Source organism: Telopea speciosissima, chromosome 10, assembly GCF_018873765.1.
Source record: "Telopea speciosissima isolate NSW1024214 ecotype Mountain lineage chromosome 10, Tspe_v1, whole genome shotgun sequence".
Lineage (NCBI taxonomy): Eukaryota > Viridiplantae > Streptophyta > Magnoliopsida > Proteales > Proteaceae > Telopea > Telopea speciosissima.
In genome coordinates this window covers 60235765-60258201 of record NC_057925.1, presented here as the reverse complement: position 1 = coordinate 60258201, position 22437 = coordinate 60235765, and the positions used below count along the sequence as shown (strand labels likewise).

At 38.0% G+C, this 22437-nt stretch overlaps 2 protein-coding genes and 1 pseudogene across 2 annotated transcripts; 1 reads left to right on the top strand and 2 right to left on the bottom strand.

Moving 5' to 3' along the window:
* Positions 1-2: 2 nt before the first annotated feature.
* LOC122642028 (CDK5RAP3-like protein) lies at positions 3-6074 on the bottom strand. Its single transcript, XM_043835414.1, has 10 exons — positions 5899-6074; positions 5655-5789; positions 4036-4130; positions 3805-3899; positions 3559-3694; positions 3326-3475; positions 2470-3048; positions 1976-2184; positions 866-998; positions 3-267 (listed from the first exon to the last, which is right to left on the bottom strand). The coding sequence occupies exons 1-10, from the start codon at positions 5957-5959 to the stop codon at positions 136-138; spliced, it is 1725 nt and encodes a 574-aa protein (XP_043691349.1). The 5' UTR covers positions 5960-6074; the 3' UTR covers positions 3-135.
* An 8729-nt stretch (positions 6075-14803) lies between these two features.
* LOC122641654 (O-fucosyltransferase 20-like) lies at positions 14804-18151 on the top strand. The gene is made up of 6 exons (XM_043834941.1): positions 14804-15484; positions 15682-15850; positions 16183-16272; positions 16498-16781; positions 16866-17124; positions 17470-18151. Exons 1-6 carry the CDS (start codon positions 14874-14876, stop codon positions 17704-17706), a joined length of 1650 nt encoding a protein of 549 aa, XP_043690876.1. The 5' UTR covers positions 14804-14873; the 3' UTR covers positions 17707-18151.
* Positions 18152-18906: 755 nt separating this feature from the next.
* LOC122641653 lies at positions 18907-21339 on the bottom strand (annotated as a pseudogene).
* Between the last annotated feature and the right edge of the window lie 1098 nt (positions 21340-22437).

The window sequence follows — 22437 nt, the reverse complement described above, 5'->3', positions numbered from 1 at the left end:
ACTTAAATAAATCTTGTAAGTAAAAAGTTTTCCTTTTAAAATGTCGGTAATGTCTACAGTCTGCTAGTACAATCTGAAAATATTAGATCACAAAACTTTTCAATTCCAATCAGTTGCTGTGGTGAAACAGCAAATTCATGTGCTAATACCACTACTTAACAAGGCATTAATCTCTCCAATAATATTGACAGGCCTCCCATCAAACATGGATGAGATTGTACTCTCACACAGTTTCTTCAGCTCCCTGGTTTTTGCAAGTGCTGCTTCCTGCAACATGGGATCACATTCTCAACATTTCTACTGAGAGAGAGCATTTTGAAATGTTGTCATCATGCTTGCCCACTACATTGAGCGGGTTTTCAAGTAAATTAATAAATAAACAAGGTGAGGGAAAATGAACAGAATGACAGGAAAAGAATCAACCAGAAAACATTAAACAACAAAAATGACTGGTCCAAAGTACCAAAATTGCATATGAATATTCTTGTTCACTTTTCCTATTGGATTCTAGCTTATGCATATATGCTTATTCAATGGGTCAGGTCCCATCACCAATATGATGAGCAAGACTTCTTATATATTATATATACCTGGCAAGGACTGATTCATGGGAATTATGCCATAGAAAGAAAAGAGTGAAAAACTAAATGTCCAGACCTGATTACATGCCTGAAATGTGCCCACATTTATGCATACTATTGTGCTTATGAATGATCTGAGTGCTCAACCCTTGAGGTTTCTCATCGTTCTTTTGTCTTTTTCTTTTTAGAATGGGATAACATTTTTTAAGCTTTTAGCCCTCAAGTCGTAGTTTCCAGAAAGAGCATTTCATAAAGAAGTCAATAATAAAAGACATAAAACTCACTTGCTTTGGCCATGAAGAAGATAATGCATTGTGCAGCTCCATGCGTCTTGCTGACAAATCCTTCAAGCTCTCTTTCAATTTCACTTCATGGTGCTTCTTATCCTCCAATGTGCTCACTAGTCTGTCTAGGAATCTGAAATTCAAGTAGGAAACTTGAGCTAGAAACAGCACCAAAACAGGTGAACAATATTTTGTAAAGCAAAATAGATACACCAAGAGAGACCCCAAAAAAATAATACAGTAATTAAAAAAGCAGAATTTCCAGACAAAGAAAAAGAGACTCTCATAATTTCTCAATATTCATTCCATTTTGGTCAAGGATTCAAAACACGGAATCGGGGATCGAATCGGTCCTAAAAACCCTAGAATCGACCCTCAGATCTGCAAACCCAGTGATTCAGGGTTTTGCACCAAGAATTGGCCATGTCGAGCCAATTCGACTGATCGATTCTGATTTTTGAAACAATGATTTTGGTATATTGGGTTTTCTCTCCTGAAAAGGAATTTGGAAGGGTTGGTACAGAGATCATTGGGGAGGATTTTAACTTTCGCTCGTGGAACTGATTTGTACATTTTTTAATAGCCTATCTACCACTAGCATAGTTTTCGTATAACTCTTGGCCAAAAGAGAAAATAGGCTTCTGTGTAGCAATTCAAGGAATACAACAACCACAAGATACAGATAGATGATGAGGAACAAGATAAGATCAAGGAAAACGAATTTCATGAAGAAAAAGGGAGGGGGGGGGGGGGCTTGACAAAAGAATAGTGAAGAAGGTTGATGTAACAAAACATTTACAATGTCATTTAAGGATGTTCTTTGACATAAGATTACTGGTTAAGTTGTATCGTCTAATAAAGTTGGATTAGTTTTTATCCTAATACAGTTGGACATATTAGAAAGTAACTCATCAAATCAAGCAAGGGATACTCCACCTTCACTGTATCATAATGTAAAGTAGAAACTATGTAAAATTTAAGCAAATCCCAGTTTAAAAGACTAAAAACATTGAAGTTTGATGAGAAAATAGCAAAAGGAACTTCAGATCATTCTAGAAACCATATAAACAGGAATAAGTAGGTAAAAAGCTAAGTCTGTCTAAACCATACCTTTTGGAGTTGAGAATCATGATCAAATCCCGTGTTTTTCTGTCTGTAAGCATCGCAATTGCCAAGGAAATCTCTGAAAGCATTTTCTTGATGGTATCAGAAGTGTATTGTTGCAGTACAAAAGGTGCAACTGCTTGAACTTGATGCTGTAAAGATGAAGTCTCTTCATCACTCAGCTCCATGACTCGTTGATTTAGAAATGCTTTAATCTGTAAACAAAATTCTAACATCAATTCAAAATGTGTTCCCATCCATGGATAATAATACAGAATTAGGCCAAGAACCTGATCATAGGAACATGAGAGTATATAGAGCTTTGAGATGCAATGCATGGTAAATCATCAAATTGTTCCATAAAGTATCATGATTGTCTTCAACTACTTAGTATCACACTGGAATCTTATTCTCAAATAAGAGGCATATTAGTCCCTTTTAGGCAGTGACTGACACCAGTACATAGAAAAAGAAAGGACTACAACAGAACAATCAAATACCTCAAACAGATCATCAAGAATCTTATTTCTGTACTCAGTCTCCAGAAGCTGGCTTCTTTCTTCTGTACTTTCTCGGGTTTGCACTGATGCATCCAGAACTGACGTGTGAGTTACCAGGCCTGAGTCTGGAAAAACAGAATCTTCAAGCACATCAACTTGAGGGTTTTCAACACTAATATCCCAAGATATCTCTGACACAGAAATCTCTGGGACAAGGTCGTCTTCCACTTTACTTAACAAAGGCTGATCAGATCCCACATTGTTACTTGATAATGAATCCTGTAAGGCATCACTGGCATTTATCATCTCATATGGACCCAATCCGTTGCTAGTTTCATCCGTTTCTTCTTCCATCTTAATGTCCCAATCAATCTGAGAGCTGTCAACAGAAATGTCCCAATCAATATTATCTGTTCCAAGATCCACTACTGGTACATGCTCTTCACTGGCAAGAGAAGATGGGTTCAAGTTTGAATTATCTTTCACAGAATCAACGACCTCAGGCCCTACAGATATTGTCAGAGATAGGGGGTTTTCATGAATGTCCCTCAAATTTGGTAGCACAACACCTGGAGTTCTCTGCAGTCACAGGGATAAACAGAATTTATTTATTCACGTCCATATCAACCTAATTTTCATTTCAAAAACAGAAAAACTACACTTCACAATATACCATATGGTAGTACATGGGTGAAGCCACATGGTAGTTAGTGAAGCATTACACATCACTATGCATAGTGAAGCCTAGGAGGACCCTTCCAAAAAAATGAACTATTATTTGGCAGTGTGATAGCTACCATAGTCATCAAGTAACCTCCCTTACAAACTCAAAACTTAGGCCACTGTCAATCTTTACCTCCTTTTCTGTGTGAGAATCTCTGACAAAATTTGAGTAATATTCCATGGCCTGTGAGACAGCATCACCATTTATGACTTCCAAAAACTTACTGAATGTAATTGGAAGTGATTTCGCAGTCTCCAGAAGTTCCAACCTCACATTTTTGCCCTGCAGAGTGAGACAAGGATACTTATAGCTCAAGATGGTTCCTGATTAAAAGTTTCCCTCATGTAAAGCCTAAACATCACAACCTGCAATCCAAGCTCTTGACAGGCTTCTGCATATTTAGCTGCTGATAAAGCAGCACTCCTTTTTATATCGGCTTCCTTGCGCTCTAGTTCTGCAAGTTGTTGCTGAATCTTCTGCACTTGCTTTTTTTTATATGGACTTCAAAATATCCAGTGTACTGATCAATAATCAATGTGATAACATATATCCTCGATACCCTACATCATGCACCGGAACCATGCATGCAATTCTTCAAAAAATGGACTTACATTTCATAGTTAATATTCTGTACCATAATCTGAGCAGCTTCACCCAGATAAATGTGATCCTTCTCAAAAGCTCGGACGATGGCTTCCCAATCACCCTATCAGAAGATTGATAAACAAGGGAATCAAATTCAAAAGGAGAAGGAAGAGATGATGGAAGGGGGGGGGGGGATGTGGGAAAGGAGCTAATATTGGGACGGTAGAGTGCAGCATGATCAACTTAATAGGTCTTACAGCAGAACCTGATAGCCGGCCAAAAAAATTCCGGCTTTCTGGAGTAGACTTCAGCAGAGTGTCACATATTTGTTTTGCCTCCATATACCCAATAACTGAAACCAGTAAGCATGCCATCAGAGAATGACAATAATGATAAAAAAGAATCACCTATCGATCAATACTCATAACCATTTGACAATCAAAATTTTTTTTTTCTTCCATGAAGGCAATTCTACCAAACGTTTTGAGCAACTGTTGTGTAATTCTATATACATCAGAAAGTTTATTGGCATAGTTTTGTCGTAATAACAGTCAAAACATCATATAGGATTTTACAGACAATGAACAAACACAGAGAATATAAACAAGGAAAACGAAGTCATTAAAGTCCCACCGTAGAAGTCCATAGAGGTATTCATGTCAATAATAACTGTAAATTTGGCAATGGAAAGTAGCAAAGATATTGATCAACCCTTTTGTAACACTTTCTGAATGGAAGGCACGTGCAGCACTGCACGTAGTTGAATTAAATGAAAGGTGTTTATTTACTTAAGGTGATGATATCTAACGTCTGTTGAAAAAAACATATATGCTCTTTATATTTCAGATTGTGTATTTGGGAAAATATTTGCCTCCATTATCATTCAAAACGGTTTATTGTTTCTAGAGTCCAAACACCAGCATCATGTAGGCTCTCTAAAATGAAAAACAAAGCAAATTTCATTACAAACATATCCTATATTCAAGGTTTAAAGTGTTGGCATCGGGTATCATATCGAAAGGGTGATTTTAAGAGACGTATCATATTGGAGAGATGCAAGTTACGTATGGAAATGATCAATAAACATATGGAAATGGCTAGGCAATATGCAAAATACAGTTTTGAAGCATAAAACACTATAAATAAGTAATATATAAAATAAATCATGTATAAAAAGGAGAACAAAGTATGACGAGACATGTTCATTCAATTGATTATATATATATGGGCGGATACGGAAGGCTATTTAAAACCTTGCCCATATTCTCTAGAAATCAGAATCAAACAAATTCATAAAGTGAATTCTCCTCATTTTCAGCCGAACAGAACTACTAACAAGCAATACATATGTTACATTATGTATTTCATGTGACAATGCAACAAGACCTGTTTGAAGAGAATGGGGAAAGTAGCAATTTTAATCCTAGATAGCATCTACTGGTAATGAAACTGCATTCCAATAAAAAAATATGGATGAAATCCGTACCAAGTAATTAATACTGTAATAGTGTAATGTTTACAAAGAGTTTTATTGGGAATTGTCCTGCATTATAGACTTAATTGGAATTTTAAGTGTAAATGCTTGTTTCTAATCTAATATATTGATAACTCCAAATGTACATTGCCACAGGTATGTTGTATAAGTATTAATGCATCACAAACAAATAAGCAACCATTCCCAATCTAATTCAATGAATCCTGATCTCTTTTGTTTTGCACCCACCTTTCATCTCAACGAAATCAATTTCATATATTCGATAAACAAACTACACTAGCTAATGATGACAAAAAATAACAAATGCATCATTCCTTGATCAAACTTCCACAAATGAACAAACCAAAGGAAGCTCATAGAAAGATTCAATTCTAGACTCACCTTCTGGATCAAGAGTCTGGAAATAGGGATCAATATCCTTCGGTAAAGATTTAAAAGCCGACGAAATCCGAGCTCTTACCGTAGCAAGTCGTTTTCGCCAATCGGCAGGAATTCTCTTTCGATCGGCCAACCATTCTTCAATACGATAAAATTACATTAAAAATAAAAATCAATAAAATCTAAAAAATGCCATTCCTCAATTGAAAAGTGTAAAAAGAAAACTAGGGTTCGAGTTGAATGATACCTCCGAGACGAGCAAAAGCAATATCTATTGGAAGATTTCGTATTTCATCCTGGCTCTGCATTCTCCGGCTCTTTTTCTCTTCGGAATTCCGACGTCTCTATGTTTCAGATTACAGAAAACGGTAGTCCAGGTGTGTGCAGTTCAGAGTTCAGAGAACTTAACCACCATCATAAACGAAGGAAGAAGAAATGGCGCACGTTTTCCGGTTTTAACGGGCCAAAGGTCTAACATACGCATAGGGGTATAGAATAACTGCTTAAGACGCGTATTATTTCGTGAACGAACAGTGGCCATTGGGCCCGTTTTGTGAAATTTGGAATGTGACAACAGCACTGTGGGCCTGTGGGCTGGTGACCCAGCTTTGATTAAGGTTATCAATTGCAAAGCCAAAACTGTTTATCTAAATCGAATCAAACCGTTTAAATTGGAATCAATAAATCATTTAATAATAATTCAATTTTGATTTAAAAAGATTAAAAATTGTTTATTAAATAATTCAGTTCGATTTTGAACTGATAAACCGTTGGTTTTGATTCAATTAAAAATCCGATTAGTTCTAACATTCTATGTATGTTTTCTAGTTATGTAAATCGATTTAATCTGTTTTTACTTTTTAAGTCATAATCTAAGCGTTGGCCCAGCCCGCGTGCTGAATTCCCAGCCTAGGCCCTATTGGGCTCTGGGCAGCCCAAGTTTGCTAGGTCAAACTTGCACCCTTTGATAATTCCTACTTTTATTCTTCCCCACACTAGCATCATGGGAATTCTCTCCTTACATTTTATTTAGTTTCTTTTTGGGAGAATGTTTTCTATACCACAGCGCAGGCTGTGCCCAGGCACATGGGCAGCCTGTGCAGGGGGGCATGGCCATTACGCCTACCCCCATGTGCCTGGGCGTAGCCTGCACTGCGGCACAGAGAACAACGCCCCTTTCTTTTTTTATTCTCCATGCTCCCACAAAACAAATTTAGCTCGTCTCCAAGGAACCCAGCACGCCCAGAATACTGCCAGTCATTGGGCTGTGCCACACATATCCCTAGATATACGCCAAGATGTGTGCGGCACAGCTCAACCATCGGATGCCCCCTGACAGCACCCTTAGCGCTAGACTCTTTGGAGACGATCGTAATCCCCACAAAACAGCTACCATTATTCAAGATTCTTGTCCTTGAAGCCGATGTAAGAGTTATCCAATTTAAAATCGTGGGAGATGATCAATCATCCCATATATTGAAATCATAGTTATCTCATAGCTTCCAGATCCGGTTTAAAATGAAAAAAAAAAAACTATAATAATAAGCATTATAATTGAAGAACTATTAAGCTTTTATAAAAAAATAAAGTACTTCTAAAGTTCCAATAATGCAATTCGTACTTCTAAAGTTCCATCCACATATTAAACCTACTTATTATGTAAGTAGGACCCACCACACGTCGGGGTCCCTTATAAAGAGATCTTTCATTCTTTCCTGGGTTTGATTGAATGCTGGAATCAGGATTGCAGTGCCGGACCGGGTATTCGGGTTAGTTTAATTTCTCTAGCATCCACATTTGACTGGATGGAATGATGGATGTCAAAGCTCCATATCTCAATGATCCAGATCCACTTCCAAATAAGATACGGACCTTCATACTTTTACCCGGTTACCAAGCTGTACAAATCGGATCTAGGATCTTACCTGCTCCATATAATGCATGGCTTTGTCACTACATCTCAATTCAATGCAGGATATGAAAATATACCATGTACAATCAAGTTGAGATGTAAAATCTTTCATTATCCCCCCCTCCCCCCAAAGAAAAAAAAAAATTGTAAAATCCCTTGATCGGATATGGATACAAATGCAAATCGAATTTGGATTATAGTCTATTTTTCAAGTTGGATTAAATCTTCTCGCATCGGTGATCCCTTCACCAATGATGCTGTGATGTTATGATTGTAATTTAGGCTCATCATTAATTACCACATCCTATTGTTTACAAACTAAAATACCCTTTCTAATGTAAGACTAGAACCAGAATAGGTGTAATATATCCTCATGCAGGATCTAAAAGAACACCTCCAGAGAACAAGAAAGAGAACAATGATCTCAACTTTGTTGAAGGAGAATGATGAGATCTCAATTTGATAACCACAAGAGATATAATTCATAAATTAATAACTTGTTGAAACTGTAATTGAAGTTGAATTTCCCAATAGAAGAAACCGATCAGAATAAGAGAGAGAAACTGAGATCGAGCAGCACTTGGGTTTGGAAAACCCTAGTCTCCTGGATTGATGTGAGGAATGCTCTTGATGGTTCAACTAATGAGAATACACCTTGGCAGCAATTGATAATCTTCAAGAATCGATGAAAGAATCTAATAAAAGAAATTACAGCAATCTTGTTAGTCTCTTGAGGTTGAATTGAACATAATTAGGTTTGGAGTCGAGAGCCAATGGAAGAGGATGGGGGAAGGGAATGGGCGTCTAGCCCTAGACCTCTCCCCTATCTTGTTTTAAGATTTTCACAAATTTCATTAATCAAATTTGTGTACAATGTTGGCCTCCCTTACAAATTTATAAAAAAAAACACTCAAAAATAGACTTAAACACTAAAAATAAAAGATCTAATTTAACCTTTAACTAATAAGGTATTCTAAATTGACTAGAAAAGTGAAATAATAAAGAAAACAAAACTCAGCATATGACTCTAACTAAATTATTGAAGTAAATCTCGTATTCGTACTTTCTACCCACATTTTAGGATATTAAATTGACCAATTACAAAATAAACACATAGAATCAAATGCCCAATACATGCATAACTCATCCCAAGGTTTATTTCTACTATAATAAGCCCTGTAAGTGACTTTTCTACATCACTTCCCAATCCAATTAGTCGGTTAGATGAGGTAAACGAAGAGATTCTCTCTCACCTTGGGTGGAGAGAAACTAGGCCCTTCGAAATTTAATTCAAATTTAACACATTCAATAGCGAAACAATGCCTACTTTTCAATGAAATTTAGAATCCACTTTAATTAGCCACATGTTTTTGATGAGCAATTAGCCACATATTAGTTGTAATTGTTATGCATAAAAACAACTCAACTATGGATGTTCAACACGTGGCTTGAGGTCCGAACAAAATGAAAGATTAAATTGTATATTGTTGTCATCCATCTAAGCATAAGTTTTTCGGTCATATAACTGCCGTTGTGACAAATGACCTTCCATTGGGGATATTTACTTTATGTCGTTGACATGATATCCAATCTTACCGCCATACATCCTATATATATAAGCGTACTACTATACAAGATATATAATAGGGCACCTATTCCCATTTATCACTTTCACCTAACTACTCACTCAATTTCCTTCTCTTTACTGTTTTGTTATTTGGATTACTCACTTTAGCATCAGAGCATTCACATTAGAGCTAGCTCAGATCTTCTCTATTGCAATACATTTATCTGTGGTGTGTAGCCGTGTAGGTCTCTCCACTTACGTGGCAAATCAGATTCTAACGGCAACAGTACACATTCCAAACTTTGTGGTGAAAGCAAAACAATATTCCTAGTTTTGTTTTAACTCTCTTTGACATAGTAGTAAAGATGAGTACATGAGATGGGTTAAAATAGTACTATATACAGCTCGCATTTCATAATATTTAATAGTCAAGACCTTAACAAGTTAGGGTTTGATATTTGAAAAATGAAACCATGTCCTTCCTCTTTTTGGAGGAATTTGCCCTAATTAACTTTGTAAAATTTATAAGGCACTTAAATAAGAAACTACACCAATGAGAAGGTGGGAGATGGATTCATTTAATAAAAAGAACACATATGTTGTCTAAAGATCGAGAAAGTAAATATGAGTCCCATGACTCGTTATATGAGAAGGCTTGAAAAGGTTTTATGACATCACAATCTTATTCATTATCCCAAAAAAAAAAAAAACATCACAATCCTATCACATATTAGATTAGGTAGAATGTTTTATGTGCCGATGGCGCAAGTTGCACCCAGAAACATGGAGATGGGTGAAATGACCATCCTGTCCCCCTTGAATAGCATGCCCATATATCAGTCACTACCTCTATGTATCGGACTGACGGTATTAGTCATGGACTCATGACTAATACTAATACAAATCAACCGATACAGCCGATCCCCAATACCGATGCGTTAATCCATGTTAACCCATGTGTTTAATGCCTGAAATCGATGTGATAATATATTCGAAGTTAGCAAAACTCTATGAAATCTTTTTAGTGATTCCATGCATGTTTCTCGTGCGGGGGGTGGAAAGGGATGTTTTTTTTCGTAATAAATTTTCATTGAAGTGAAAGCCTTGTATGAGACTTGGTCAAACAAAACCTGCCCCGAACCCGAGATTGAACCGCATTCCGAGCCCAAGGGCGCGTTATTACCGTCATTCAAAGTCACTGGGCAAGTTTAAGCGTAGTAGTTTTACTAAATAAAGGGTGGTTTCTTGAAATTTACGAAACTCTTGGGGATATGAGAAAAAAAAACTTTTTGTAACTTTTGAACTTCGAGTTTCGAACCACTATGAAGCTTTCTGATTGGTCAAAGAGGTCAGTAATAGCTGGACATTTACGAGTTTCGTGGTCATTGCCAGCTCTGTGCGACGCGGAGAATGGCGTATTGTAGACGCTACTTCTTCGGACAAATTTAATAGCTGCCCGGTTGGCCTGGGTCACAGATAATTCCCGGCCTATGGGCCCAATCAATGTTTTAATCAAATGTTTGGGGCTGAGAAGATACCAATCCTGAGCGGCAAGATGAAGACATCAAGTTGACTTTTCTTTTCATCAAAATAAAGTGGGTCCCACAGATTTAAAAAAAAAAGAAAAAGAGACAGTAATAACATCTTAGTGCCCGACAATTTGCTTAAACTAATAAGCTAAGCCACTAAGCCCACTTAAATTAGGATCGTAAAGTATATAGGATAGGGAAATGGACCAGTGGACCACAGCAACTAGAATACCACCAAGTCATCATGGCCAGACTACACCCTTGAAGCTCTAACATATATCCCAAGAGAAGAAGCTGTAATTGCTAAATGAGTGGCTGGCAATTGGTACTTTCATTCTTGGTAACCTTTTCATCTTTGAATCATGGTTTGAGGTATCCGATCAGATTGGATCGGATCGGATCGGATCGATTGATTTTGGTCGGATGAAATCGGTATGGGCTGAGATCGATCTGATCCAATTGTACGGATCCGTATCGGTCGATTCCTGAATAATTTTTCTCATGAAGAATCTTAAACTTAAAACACATTTTCTTGAAGACAGGTTCAAACAGTGTTTGCTAAAATTTCAATGTTGATTAAGTGTTGGGATGTGTATTTAATGCCTCCCAGTTGGTGGATGGGTTGTTGGAAAGAAATTGGACACCCAAGTAGTTGGAGAAGATCCAAATCCTTTAGTGTATGGCATTGGTATTGATATTGGAATTGGTATCGATCGCAATCGATATCGACACAAAATCAATCATATTGAGCTGAATTGAGTTATTTTGCCGACTCAAAATATCGATAGGGTTCTTTTTTGGGACCATTTTGCCATCTCTTGTTTAGACACAACTGATCAATCAAAATAGGCGATTTGATACTAATAAGTACCTGGAAATGTGTTTGACGTCTGAACCAAGAGGATATGTTATCACCTCCTCTCTCTATATCTCTCTTCTTTATATAAAATGACTTTGCTGCCTTCTTATGTAGGAAACCATTCCCTCACACTTCATTGATGTAATCCTCTACATCACTTGCTATGAAAACCCTCTCCCCTGGTTCAATTAATAGCATAAGAAAGTATTTTTATTAGGATTATATAGTAAATTATTACTAAGTTGAAACATGAAGATATATGCTAATGGATACCTCAAGGATTGTCCATCCAATCGATATTGTGCAAAGGATTTAGCAAGCATTGTTTATAGTGTTAGTTTCGATCTCTATGATCAAATATATTGGGTTGCACCTAATTTGATTTAATCATTGTTAATAGGTTGAGTTTCACTAAATTTTTTTTTTGGGCTAAAGATCAGTAATTTGTATTGATAGAATTAAAGGAAAATAAAATTACAATGGTCAAATGATTACAACCTTAAAAACAACAAACAATTCTAACTTGTTTCCTTCGGTCCAGACCTTAGAAAACGTTAGACCATAACAACAAATTATGTAGATCTATAGAAAGGCCGATCTAGCGCTTCCCAGTAGATCGTCCGCTTTAAGAAGTTAGGAGGGGTAGACCAACATAAATTAATCTTCCTTTTCACCGCATGATTAGCTAGGGCATCTGCAGTCGAATTTGCTTCTCTAAAGCAATGTGTGATACGCCACTGAATAGATCTCATAAAATTGGAGGTGTTCCTCCACTTGTGCATGAGATTCCACGGAATCTTGCAAGTGAGAATGGCTGTGACCACCGCCTCCGAGTCGCACTCAATCCATAGTTTTCCTACTCCAATCTCCCTAGCATGCCTTATTCCAGCAAAGAACGCCTCCAGCTTAGCCACATGGTTTGAACCCACTCCCTGGTATTCTGAAAAGCATCTTATTACTGTTCCCAAATGATCTCGAAAAATCCCTCCATCACCTGTTGCTCTTGGATTACCCAGAGAAGAGCCATCAATATTCAATTTCAACCAGCCCTGCTATGGTTGTTTCCACTTAACTTCTATTATTCTTTTAGGCGGTGGTATTGCTATTCTAACCTTCATCAATCGAGCAAGAGTTAAATCCTAGACAGATTTCACCTGAAGCCCTTTCACCCTTGTGTAGTCCCCAACATCCTTAAAACATAATTTAACCACTGCGGCAGGGGTTCTGCTTCGATTGTCATATCTACGATTATTGCGCTCCCCCCAAATACTTTGGCAACAGATAATTAGAAGGGGACCCCATACCTTCGAGAGAGGTACAACTTTAGCACTTTAGCCTTTCTACGCCACCAAGAAAAAAATAATTCAATAGAAGGGAACCCCCTCCAGTTATGATTAAAAGCATATAGTACCCCAACCCAAACTTGCCGTGAGAAGGCACAGTCTAGGAATAAATGATTTATCGATTCGCAGTTCGAATGGCAAAGTTCACATCTGGAAACGAACGGGACTGATTTGCGGCACACCATGTGGTCTATAGGTAGCGCTCCATGTGCGAGTCTCCAACCAAACACTACAGAGCGTGGATGTAGTCCTTGGTTCCATACACTCGATGCCCATGTAGGAGCAACCACCTTGATGCGCAGAGTATTCCAAGCTGACTTGACCGAGAATGTTCCTGTAGTAGAATGCGCCCAAAATCTCAGATCATGCCCGTTGTGACAGGTGATTCCACTTCCAAGAATGGCATTGAAGATGCTTTGGATGAGAGGGTCTTGGACCGCCGGCAACTCCCAGTTTCCTTGATCCCATAAATCAGCCACTGTAGCAAAAAGGTTTCGAGGAATATGTAGGGGATGAAGAAGATCCTCGATACTATGATTGTGAAGCCACCTATCATACCATAATTTAACTGTGTGGTTGAATTTCACTAACTTAATTCTTAATTATTAAGTTATAAGTACTCGATCTTATTTGAGTGATAACATTTTTTTTTTAATTAACATTACGATCGTATTTAAATTAATAGAAAACACACAAAAATGAACAATTAAAAACAATAATTCCTAAGTAATAAGAATAGTGGTTGCTATTATCACATAATTGTAGATGATTAAGTAGCGAAACGTTATACTTCAATAGGCATAATGACAGAGAAGAAAACAATTACAACGGTGTGTGAACAATTTAGAAAGCAAAAGCTTTGACCACAACAATTTTATAGATCTTTCTTGCACAAAACAAAGTTAGTTAAAAAATATTTTAAATTTCGTTCATTACTTACTCAACCCTCAAAATGGTTCAATTACTGGATTAAAAGATTCAAGTAATTTCTTCTCTGGCAGAGTATACATGACAGCATGGTTTGAGGTATCAGTATCGAATCACCTGATATTGTATGATTTTGAAGGTAATTGATATCGATACCTGACAGATATCGTATCAGTGGAATAGTACGAACAAATGGTAAACTAACTCAAGAAAGCCCATTTTTTAAGGAAATCCAGGGGTAAAATTGTTTGATATGGCCGATCCTGGATGATACTAATACAATATCATATCGATTTTGAAAATGACCGATATTCGATCCGATACCGTGCATTAAAATCATGCGTGGCAGGAAGGTTTAGTACACGTGGAGAAAGATGAAAGGTGAGCCACATTAGGTCCGGCATATACGAAGCGGAAGCCAACTGGCAACTGAAAGGAACAAGGTAAAGATTATTGGGAGATGGGGGCTATGTATCCACGTGTCAGCTGAAAAGAGAAGTGTAGTGGTGGCAGACTGGCAGAGGTCACATGGTTCTGGCTTCAAGTTCTTCTTTTTCTCTCTCTCACAGCTTTGGCCCATTCGCTGTGACAGCTGGGCTGTAACGTGTATCCCGATTCCCGACACGTATCCAATTTGGTATGGGAATAAGTTCCATCAATCACCCATCATTTCTCTGTAAGATGACGAAGCTACCCTTACTCTTTTGAGGTATTCCCTGGCCATTCATTCGATGAGTGGTTCCCCCAAGTTCCTATTATATGTGACCATGTGAAAGTTACATTTATTACGGGAAAAAGTGTAACAGGGGCTTTGTTGAAAATATAGTTAAATAGGGGATTCGATTATGAGAAGAAAATATATTTAACAATAAGAGCAGCAACGTTTAACCTTTTTCCCTTATTTTAATTCGAAGACCGTCTATAGTAATCGCATCCATTATCTCGCCATAACGCGGAACCTGCGCATTGATCAGTCTTTCTCCTTCGCATTCCCGCCGCCTGCAACGTTCTCTGTTCTCACTCTCTTTTTAGTTTTTAAGTTCTCTCTGATTCAGTTCCCTTGTTGAGGTCTCTCTCTTTCTCTCATGGCCAAGTCGAAGAACCAATCACACAAGCTCTCTTACATTTCTGTACCATCTCAAATTGTCAGCTCTCTTTCAGCTTCTTCTCTTCACTCTCTACTCCTTTCGCCGACCAAGAAGTCTTCAAAGAAGAATGCAAGCAATTTCTTCAGCAACAACTCAAGGAACCCAAAGTTCTGGGCTTTCTTGCTCTTTCTCTTTGCTTTGCTTGGAATGTTGGAGGTGGGATTCAACTTCGATCCTTTACTTCCTTTTTGGCCGAGGCCATGTTCATTGGATGGTCAAACTCAGGCGTCGACTGTGAAGGGAAACTCTGTTATGCCATTGTCCTTTGAATCTAGAGATGGGGAGGAAAGTGAGGAAGGTGAGGAAGCGGAGTTCTGGAAGCAACCGGACGGGTTGGGTTATCGTCCCTGCTTGTATTTCAGCACAGAGTATCGACGGTCCACCTCTGAGATTCTGAAGGATCGAACCAAATATCTAATGGTTGTGGTTTCTGGTGGGATGAACCAGCAGAGGAACCAGATCGTTGATGCAGTTGTTATTTCTCGTATTCTTGGAGCTGCTTTGGTTGTTCCTATCTTGCAAGTGAACGTTATTTGGGGAGATGAAAGGTAAAAGACTCAGTGATACACTGCAAAAGATTAATTGAACGAAACAAGAACAAAAATGGAAAAGAAAAATTAGAACTTTAAAGCTTCTATTTTTGGTTCAATACTTTTAATGTCGGTGGGTGATGCTGATTTCAGTCTTTTTCACACTAACTGGACAAATTAATTGAATTTTCTCTTGAAATTTTTGGTGGGTGCAGCGAATTTTCTGATATTTTCGATCTGGATCACTTCAAAAGAGTTCTTGCCCATGATGTACGGATAGTTTCATCGTTGCCATCGACGCATCTGATGTCGAGGCCAGTGGAGGAGAAGCGGACCCCTCTTCATGTCTCCCCGCGTTGGATTCGCCAACGCTACCTCAAGCGGGTAAGAGACACAATTAGTTTCAGAAGAAGAATCATTTGAACACCCTCTTATTTTTACTAATTCTCAAACAAAGGAGGGGAGGGGATAACGTTAAGCTAACTACATTTTAAAATTTTTTTTTTTTAATTTGTAGTTCCCTTTTAAGCTTCCGTTATCAGTTTTAATATTTGGGACTAATTGATTTGGATCATTAGTGATTATATCCTCCGAGTTCCCTGATTCTGTAACTGTTGGCAGTTTCAAATTTTCACAATAACCATTCCGAGAGGAGTTTAAAATTCCCATAAACTGAAAAACTCTTTTTAGTATCTGAAAACCCTCATCTTTTGCAGCTTAACAGGGACAACGTGTTGCTCTTGCGGGGTTTGGATTCTAGGCTCTCAAAGGATCTTCCCTCTGATCTTCAGAAGCTCCGGTGCAAGGTAAGGTTTGATGCAACTCATTTCTTCAATCTTTTTGCCCCTTCCCTTCCCATTTCTTATGATGGAAAGGAAGAGGTTTTGCCCAAAATTTTGATGTCAAGTAACTAAAGTCTGATATGAATCAATTGAGCACCCAACTAGATGTATTTACCATTTTATCGTGAGTTGTTGTTTCTTTCTCTGGTTTATTGTGCATTCTCTTATTTGATTATTGTATTGTTTTAGGTGGCATTTCATGCATTGAGGTTTGCCCCTCCTATTCTAGAGCTTGGTAACAAGCTAGCAGACAGAATGCGGAGTGAGGGACCATACCTTGCTCTTCATCTACGCATGGAGAAAGATGTTTGGGTGAGGACTGGGTGTCTTCCTGGGTTGAGCCGTGAGTATGATGAGATAATTCGCAATGAGAGAAAATTAAGGCCAGAGCTCCTTACAGCAAGATCGAACATGACTTACCATGATCGCAAGCTTGCAGGGCTTTGCCCTCTGAATGCCTTGGAAGTTACCAGGTAGGGTTTGAAAACCTTTACTTTTGAAGTTATAATATTTGCATTGTTTCTTTCAACCTGAAGATCCTCTTGTTTCATGTTTAGGCTGCTTAAAGCACTTGAAGCTCCAAGAAATGCAACGATATATTGGGCAGGAGGCCTTCCATTGGGGGGAAGAGAAGCTTTACTACCTTTAATCAGAGAATTTCCTCATTTCTATAACAAGAATGACCTTGCTTTGCCTGGAGAATTGGAGCCATTTGCAAACAGAGCCTCTCTTCTAGCTGCTATTGATTATATAGTTTCTGAGAACAGTGATGTCTTCATGCCATCTCATGGTGGGAATATGGGGCATGCTATACAGGTATTATGTTGCTAGCACTGTTACTAGTTTGGGCATTGGATCCAGTTTTGCTAGTTGTAGTCTTGCTGCGTAGAGGAGCTTAGTACATAATGAAATCAAACAACTCTTGACCAAAATCAATTTGCCTAATTGACCTGGGTATCGAGTCTGAGTTAACATGCATTCTCTTTTACTTCTTAGTTTTCCAAGTTTCAATTTCCACTAGAATATGAGCAAGTATTACTAAATAATATTGAATGCTTGCTTTTTGTAATGACTGGTAGATGCTACTGAAAGGCTACGTAGATTGGCACCTTTTTCTGCAACTTTGCATTGCTAACGACTATACAACTGTTGTTGAAACAGGGCCATAGGGCCTATGCAGGGCACAAGAAGTATATAACCCCGAACAAAAGACAGATGCTTCCTTACTTCTTAAATTCTTCTCTACCGGAATCTGAGTTTAATAGGATTATAAGGGATCTTCACCATGATTCTCTGGGGCAGCCGGAGATCAGAACAAGCAAGGCCGGGAGGGATGTGACAAAGTATCCTGTAACAGAGTGCATGTGCAATGATTCTAATCCAAGATCCACAACATGATTCAACTATGAAAGGATTCCCACGGGATTGGATTGCAACAGTTTTCTCCATTGGAAAACTTGGGTACGCCGCCCTTAAATGAGTCGTACCTTTTGAGACCTGAAAACTTCATTCTTGAGGGCACCATGGCTCCTGAGCAGTCATTTTAGAGAGGCAATTTTGGAGGTATATCTTCTGCAAGTATGTGTCCATACGTGCATACTCATTGCCACCTCTGTCTATGTAGGCATGCATGAGTCATGGTATAGGTGCCCTGTATATGATAGTAATACCATGAAAGAGCAAAAATCATTTCTTTATTCTTTTCAGGATAGTTTTGCCAGGGATTTATTTGTTCCTGTTTCATTCTTTTTAAGCATACATGTATCATGAATTGCTACTTGTACATATATGTATAAATGATCATGAATTGGTGTTATAGTATAAGTTGGCCTCTTCATGGTTATGTTTCTTTCTTCTGAAGTTCTGATCAAATCAGGTTTTGAAATTATGCAACCAACCCACATGGGAGTTAAGAAAAGGGGGAAAAGAGGCTTTGATTGATTTCATGTGATCATACATTGTAGTTATTTGTATACGGTGCCATCTTCAGAACCACCTTGCATTTCATCTGATATGATATTGGTGTCAGACTATTCATCATGTATTAAGTTGATGGAAACTGGTTTTGAAATTGGCTTTGTCAAACTAACTCACTCCAAAAGAAATAGAAAAGGCATGGTGGCATTTCATGGTGATATTTAGAATTTCCCCAGAAAATTAGTCTGGACTTTCTGGTATACTGGGTGGGTAAAGAAAAGGCACCTTGTTCTACTACATTTTGTAACTGATGCTCATTCAGGTTGTACAAGTAACTACATATGTTGATGACCATTCTGGTATTTTGACCTTTTGTCTCTTTTGGTAGTTTTCTAGTGGATTGTGCTTATTATAGCTTGGTGTATGGATAATTTTAAGCTGAAATGTACAGTTAAGCAAAAGTAATAAAAGAGATTGTTCATTTCCCATTGCTGCAGCTTTATTAATCATAGCAACTGATAATTTAAGGAAGATAGATGGGCAGTAGAAAATATTTGGATTGTATTCCATTGGCTATGGTGTAGCATGATTTAACAATCATCACTAACGTTTGCAGCCATCTGAATTTCATTATTCAGATAAAGTAATAAAGATGCATTTGAAAACGATCATGTTTCACTTCTAAATAGAGATACTGTTAGGTATTCCCATCCCGGTCAATCCAGAATCAGAGAATGGTTTCAGGAGCTGATATGGACAATGCCAGCTCCAGTTCTATTCTTCAGCTTCAAATCTGTGTTTCTGGCATCGATAACTGCTTCAATCTCCTTCATTCTTTCATTGAACTTCTCAAATGCATCCTTGGTAGCTGGACTATCAGCCCGTGATGCCTCTATCTTTCTTCCAAGATACTCTTCATCAATCGAGTGTGTTGACTACACATCCAAGACAGTCATAACAGTTGTAGCCTGAATCTGTGAAGGGAAGGATTGCAGGAGTGCTAATCCAGGGTTCTCTATGAATTTCTTGAGGTCTTGTTCTGAAGGGTCTTCAGTGGGCATGTTGGTTCTAGCAATTGTGGGTCGGTTTGGAAAGTAACCACCATATGCATACTGACCAAAGTTTACAGCAGAATGCTGGCATGAGGCAACCCAGATAATGGTTGTCAAGATTTCAGTAAGATTTTCTTGTGTTTTAAGGACTGGCCACCATGGTTCATCCTTCTTGTCTCCATGGCCTTGGGTTCTAACCTAAGTCCACCACGCCTGCAGCTCTTGATCAGATTCAACTAGGCAAGGATCTGGGTAATAGTGGTTGACATAGTCACTAACCCATTGCTTTGTGGCTGTCCAAATGAGGAGACCATCATCTGCAAAGGGGTAGTTCTTGATGGCCAGCTTCACACCATGCTCAGCTGTTGGGTCCTTGACTGCCATTACCCTGTTAGCAATTGAAATATGACACTGTTTAGAACCTTCTTGAGAAGTTGCTGAGTGACTTTAAGGATTCCATTGTAGCTCTACTTGAAACAGTTTTTGTATTTCTGATATCTCCCATTAGAGCTCTTAATTTTGCGTTTGGAATCTGTATCAATGATCCATAGAATTCATGACTTAGTTACGACACTACGATGTTATACTTAAAAATTTCACTGTAGTGACCTATTACTATATTTACTTTGTCAACATTTTATACCATAAATGCATTACCTCCTGATGAGGTCTGCTGGTAGACCCTCCATGTCAAAACGCCAGAATTTGTCATAGGCAACAGAACTAAGCTCCATTGAATACTTGCATAGTGAGAAGGAACTCTCAATTATCCCATTTCCTTTGATGAGGGCCAGCCGAGCAAGGGAATTGATCTTCATTGTGTATCGAAAATGAGGATGCAACAATCTGTAGATTGGATGCATTGCACTTAGTTGCAGATTAGCTGCAATTATGTATGGCTCTGCACAACAATGAGTCCTCAGCCTACATAAAAGAAACAGAGCAACATCAAAGTTTGCTAGATTAATTCCATAATGCCAAATTAAAGTCCCAAAGGATAAACCTTTGTTGGGCATTGAAGGTTTTACCAGTGGCTGACAAGCTCATGATAACCTGATTCATGGGCACACACATGAGATTTTGCTAGTCTCCATAATCAAACATCAATGGTATCAGTACTAGGTAAGAACACTTGTTTGCACTGTGGCTTGTCATCTATGGGTGGTCGAGTGAGCTCAATAGCAAGGGGTTTTAGTGTGCCATCAGGGTTGAGAAAGAATAGTGTGCGAGACCCATATAGCGTTGTGCCTTCTATATCTCTTACTTTCTTTACGTAAGGTAATAGCAAATCATGATAATCTAACATGAACAATTTCTTCCCATTTATGGCCTGCAAACATAAGTTAGAAATTAGTAGATGCTAAACCCAATCTCCTATTCTATTGCAGTTGTGCTACCTCATTGATGGTCATTTGATGTCCAATTCCTTGATCAACAATTGCAGTCGTAATTGCCGACTCCAGTGGGCCATAGATCTTAGGATCGAGCTCACTCTTCAATGGCCATTCCTGCAAAATTGTGTTATTAATCGTAAGATATCTTTGATGTTTATGTATCTCTTAAACTCTCATGTCTTATGTAGGTGATTTTCATTTATCATACTGTGACTAGCTGAAAGCTATAGGGGTTGACACCAGCAAGTGTTTGACGAGCAAATTCCTCCTCTCTTAACCAAGAAAAGTGGTCTCCTGCAAAGGTAAATGATCTCTTAGAGAGAGAGAGAGAGGTTCGTTCTTAGTTCTTACTTTCATACAGTTCAGGGATCTTAAAGCGCAGGATCGTATCTCCATGTTTTATAGCCTTGGCAAGTCCTGAAGAACCCTTGATTTTCAACTTGGGGTAACTCCATCCCTTGAATGAAGAGGGAATCAATGGCGAGGAAGGAAGGGAATCCAAGATTGCTGTCTGTGAGAGTAGCTCTGATCTGAGGGAGCAAAGCATCCAATGCAGCACTTATTGTCTCACAATAGAATGTTAGTGTCTTGACATCAGAGAATTCCTCATCCCTTGGTACATATATGCTGAGGCTTCTTTTCTCCGGCAATGGATCTGCAACATTCAAATTTAAAGAATGTGTACATTATCTAATCGAAAATTGTAATATCCGAATTCGTGTCCATTTAGTTTTTAGATGAATATAGATAGTGCTTTCTCGAATACGAAGCCCGTAAATGAAATTCATGCAATGATAAAATTAAATTTATTTATTCCAAAATGATCCGGGTTTGATGAATATACTCCAACAAAGAGTGGTGTTGGTGTTGCATCCATGGGTTTGATGTGGCCTGAGCTTGTCACGAAATCGATCGAACCAGTTGTTATGGCTTGACTTTGTGCTCATTCATATGAATAGATCTAAGTTGTTATTGCTGGACTTAGTGCTCATTCATATGAATAGGTCGATATTTATGGTCATTTTTGAGATTTTCTTTTTTTCTATTTTTTTTCAATTTTGTTAATTTTTTAATATTATTTTAAATGATAGTGGCCGATGCAGGAAACGATTCAGTAAAAATCGAGTTTTGGTCTTTTTGACCGATCCAAGCCAATTCTGATTGATCCAGATTGGTATTAGTCCTGATCGATCTTGAGATTGATCCCAGGATTAGGAACCATGGTTGTAATAGATGCTTTTGCCATCTAATTTTAATACAAAATTCATTTTTGAACAGATTTATCTTTAATAAAAACCGTTCCATCATATAGATTGGTTCCTCTGCACGTATAGGTGCATGTACATGTGAGAGGTAATTACTTGTCTTATTTTTGTCATTTATAAGGGGAAGATGGGCATTTATGAAAATAAAATAAACATGTCATTGGCTCAGAGGTGTATGTTCATCTACGTGTAGGTGATCCATTCTCTCCATCATATGAAAAATTTATGAACTAAATTTCATAAAACACTTGAAAAGAGAAGAAGAATATTTCATAATACATTTTTTTTTGTTTTTATTTGGATTTTGGAGAGGGCCGCCGCTTTTCTTATTTTATGGGGGATCTCTTATAATAGAGGAAACCATGTAAGAATCTTTTTTTTTTTGGGTTTTTGGGGAAACCATTTAAGAATCTAAATGATAAGATTATAAAGAGGGGTATGATTACATATTTTAATTGGAGATCTATGGGATCAACGGCAGAGGCGCTGAGGCAAAGCTGT

What these genes read in the sequence shown, in the direction of transcription:
- LOC122641654 (XM_043834941.1), top strand. Translation starts at nt 14,874, where the DNA reads ATGGCCAAGTCGAAGAACCAATCACACAAGCTCTCTTACATTTCTGTA. An exon ending in AATGCCTTGGAAGTTACCAG is followed by an intron (nt 16,782 to 16,865) that starts GTAGGGTTTGAA and finishes TTTCATGTTTAG; the next exon opens with GCTGCTTAAAGCACTTGAAG. An exon ending in ATATGGGGCATGCTATACAG is followed by an intron (nt 17,125 to 17,469) that starts GTATTATGTTGC and finishes TTGTTGAAACAG; the next exon opens with GGCCATAGGGCCTATGCAGG.
- LOC122642028 (XM_043835414.1), bottom strand. Translation starts at nt 5,959, where the DNA reads ATGCAGAGCCAGGATGAAATACGAAATCTTCCAATAGATATTGCTTTT. An exon ending in TGCTTTTGCTCGTCTCGGAG is followed by an intron (nt 5,790 to 5,898) that starts GTATCATTCAAC and finishes ATCGTATTGAAG; the next exon opens with AATGGTTGGCCGATCGAAAG. An exon ending in GTCAAGAGCTTGGATTGCAG is followed by an intron (nt 3,476 to 3,558) that starts GTTGTGATGTTT and finishes CTCACTCTGCAG; the next exon opens with GGCAAAAATGTGAGGTTGGA.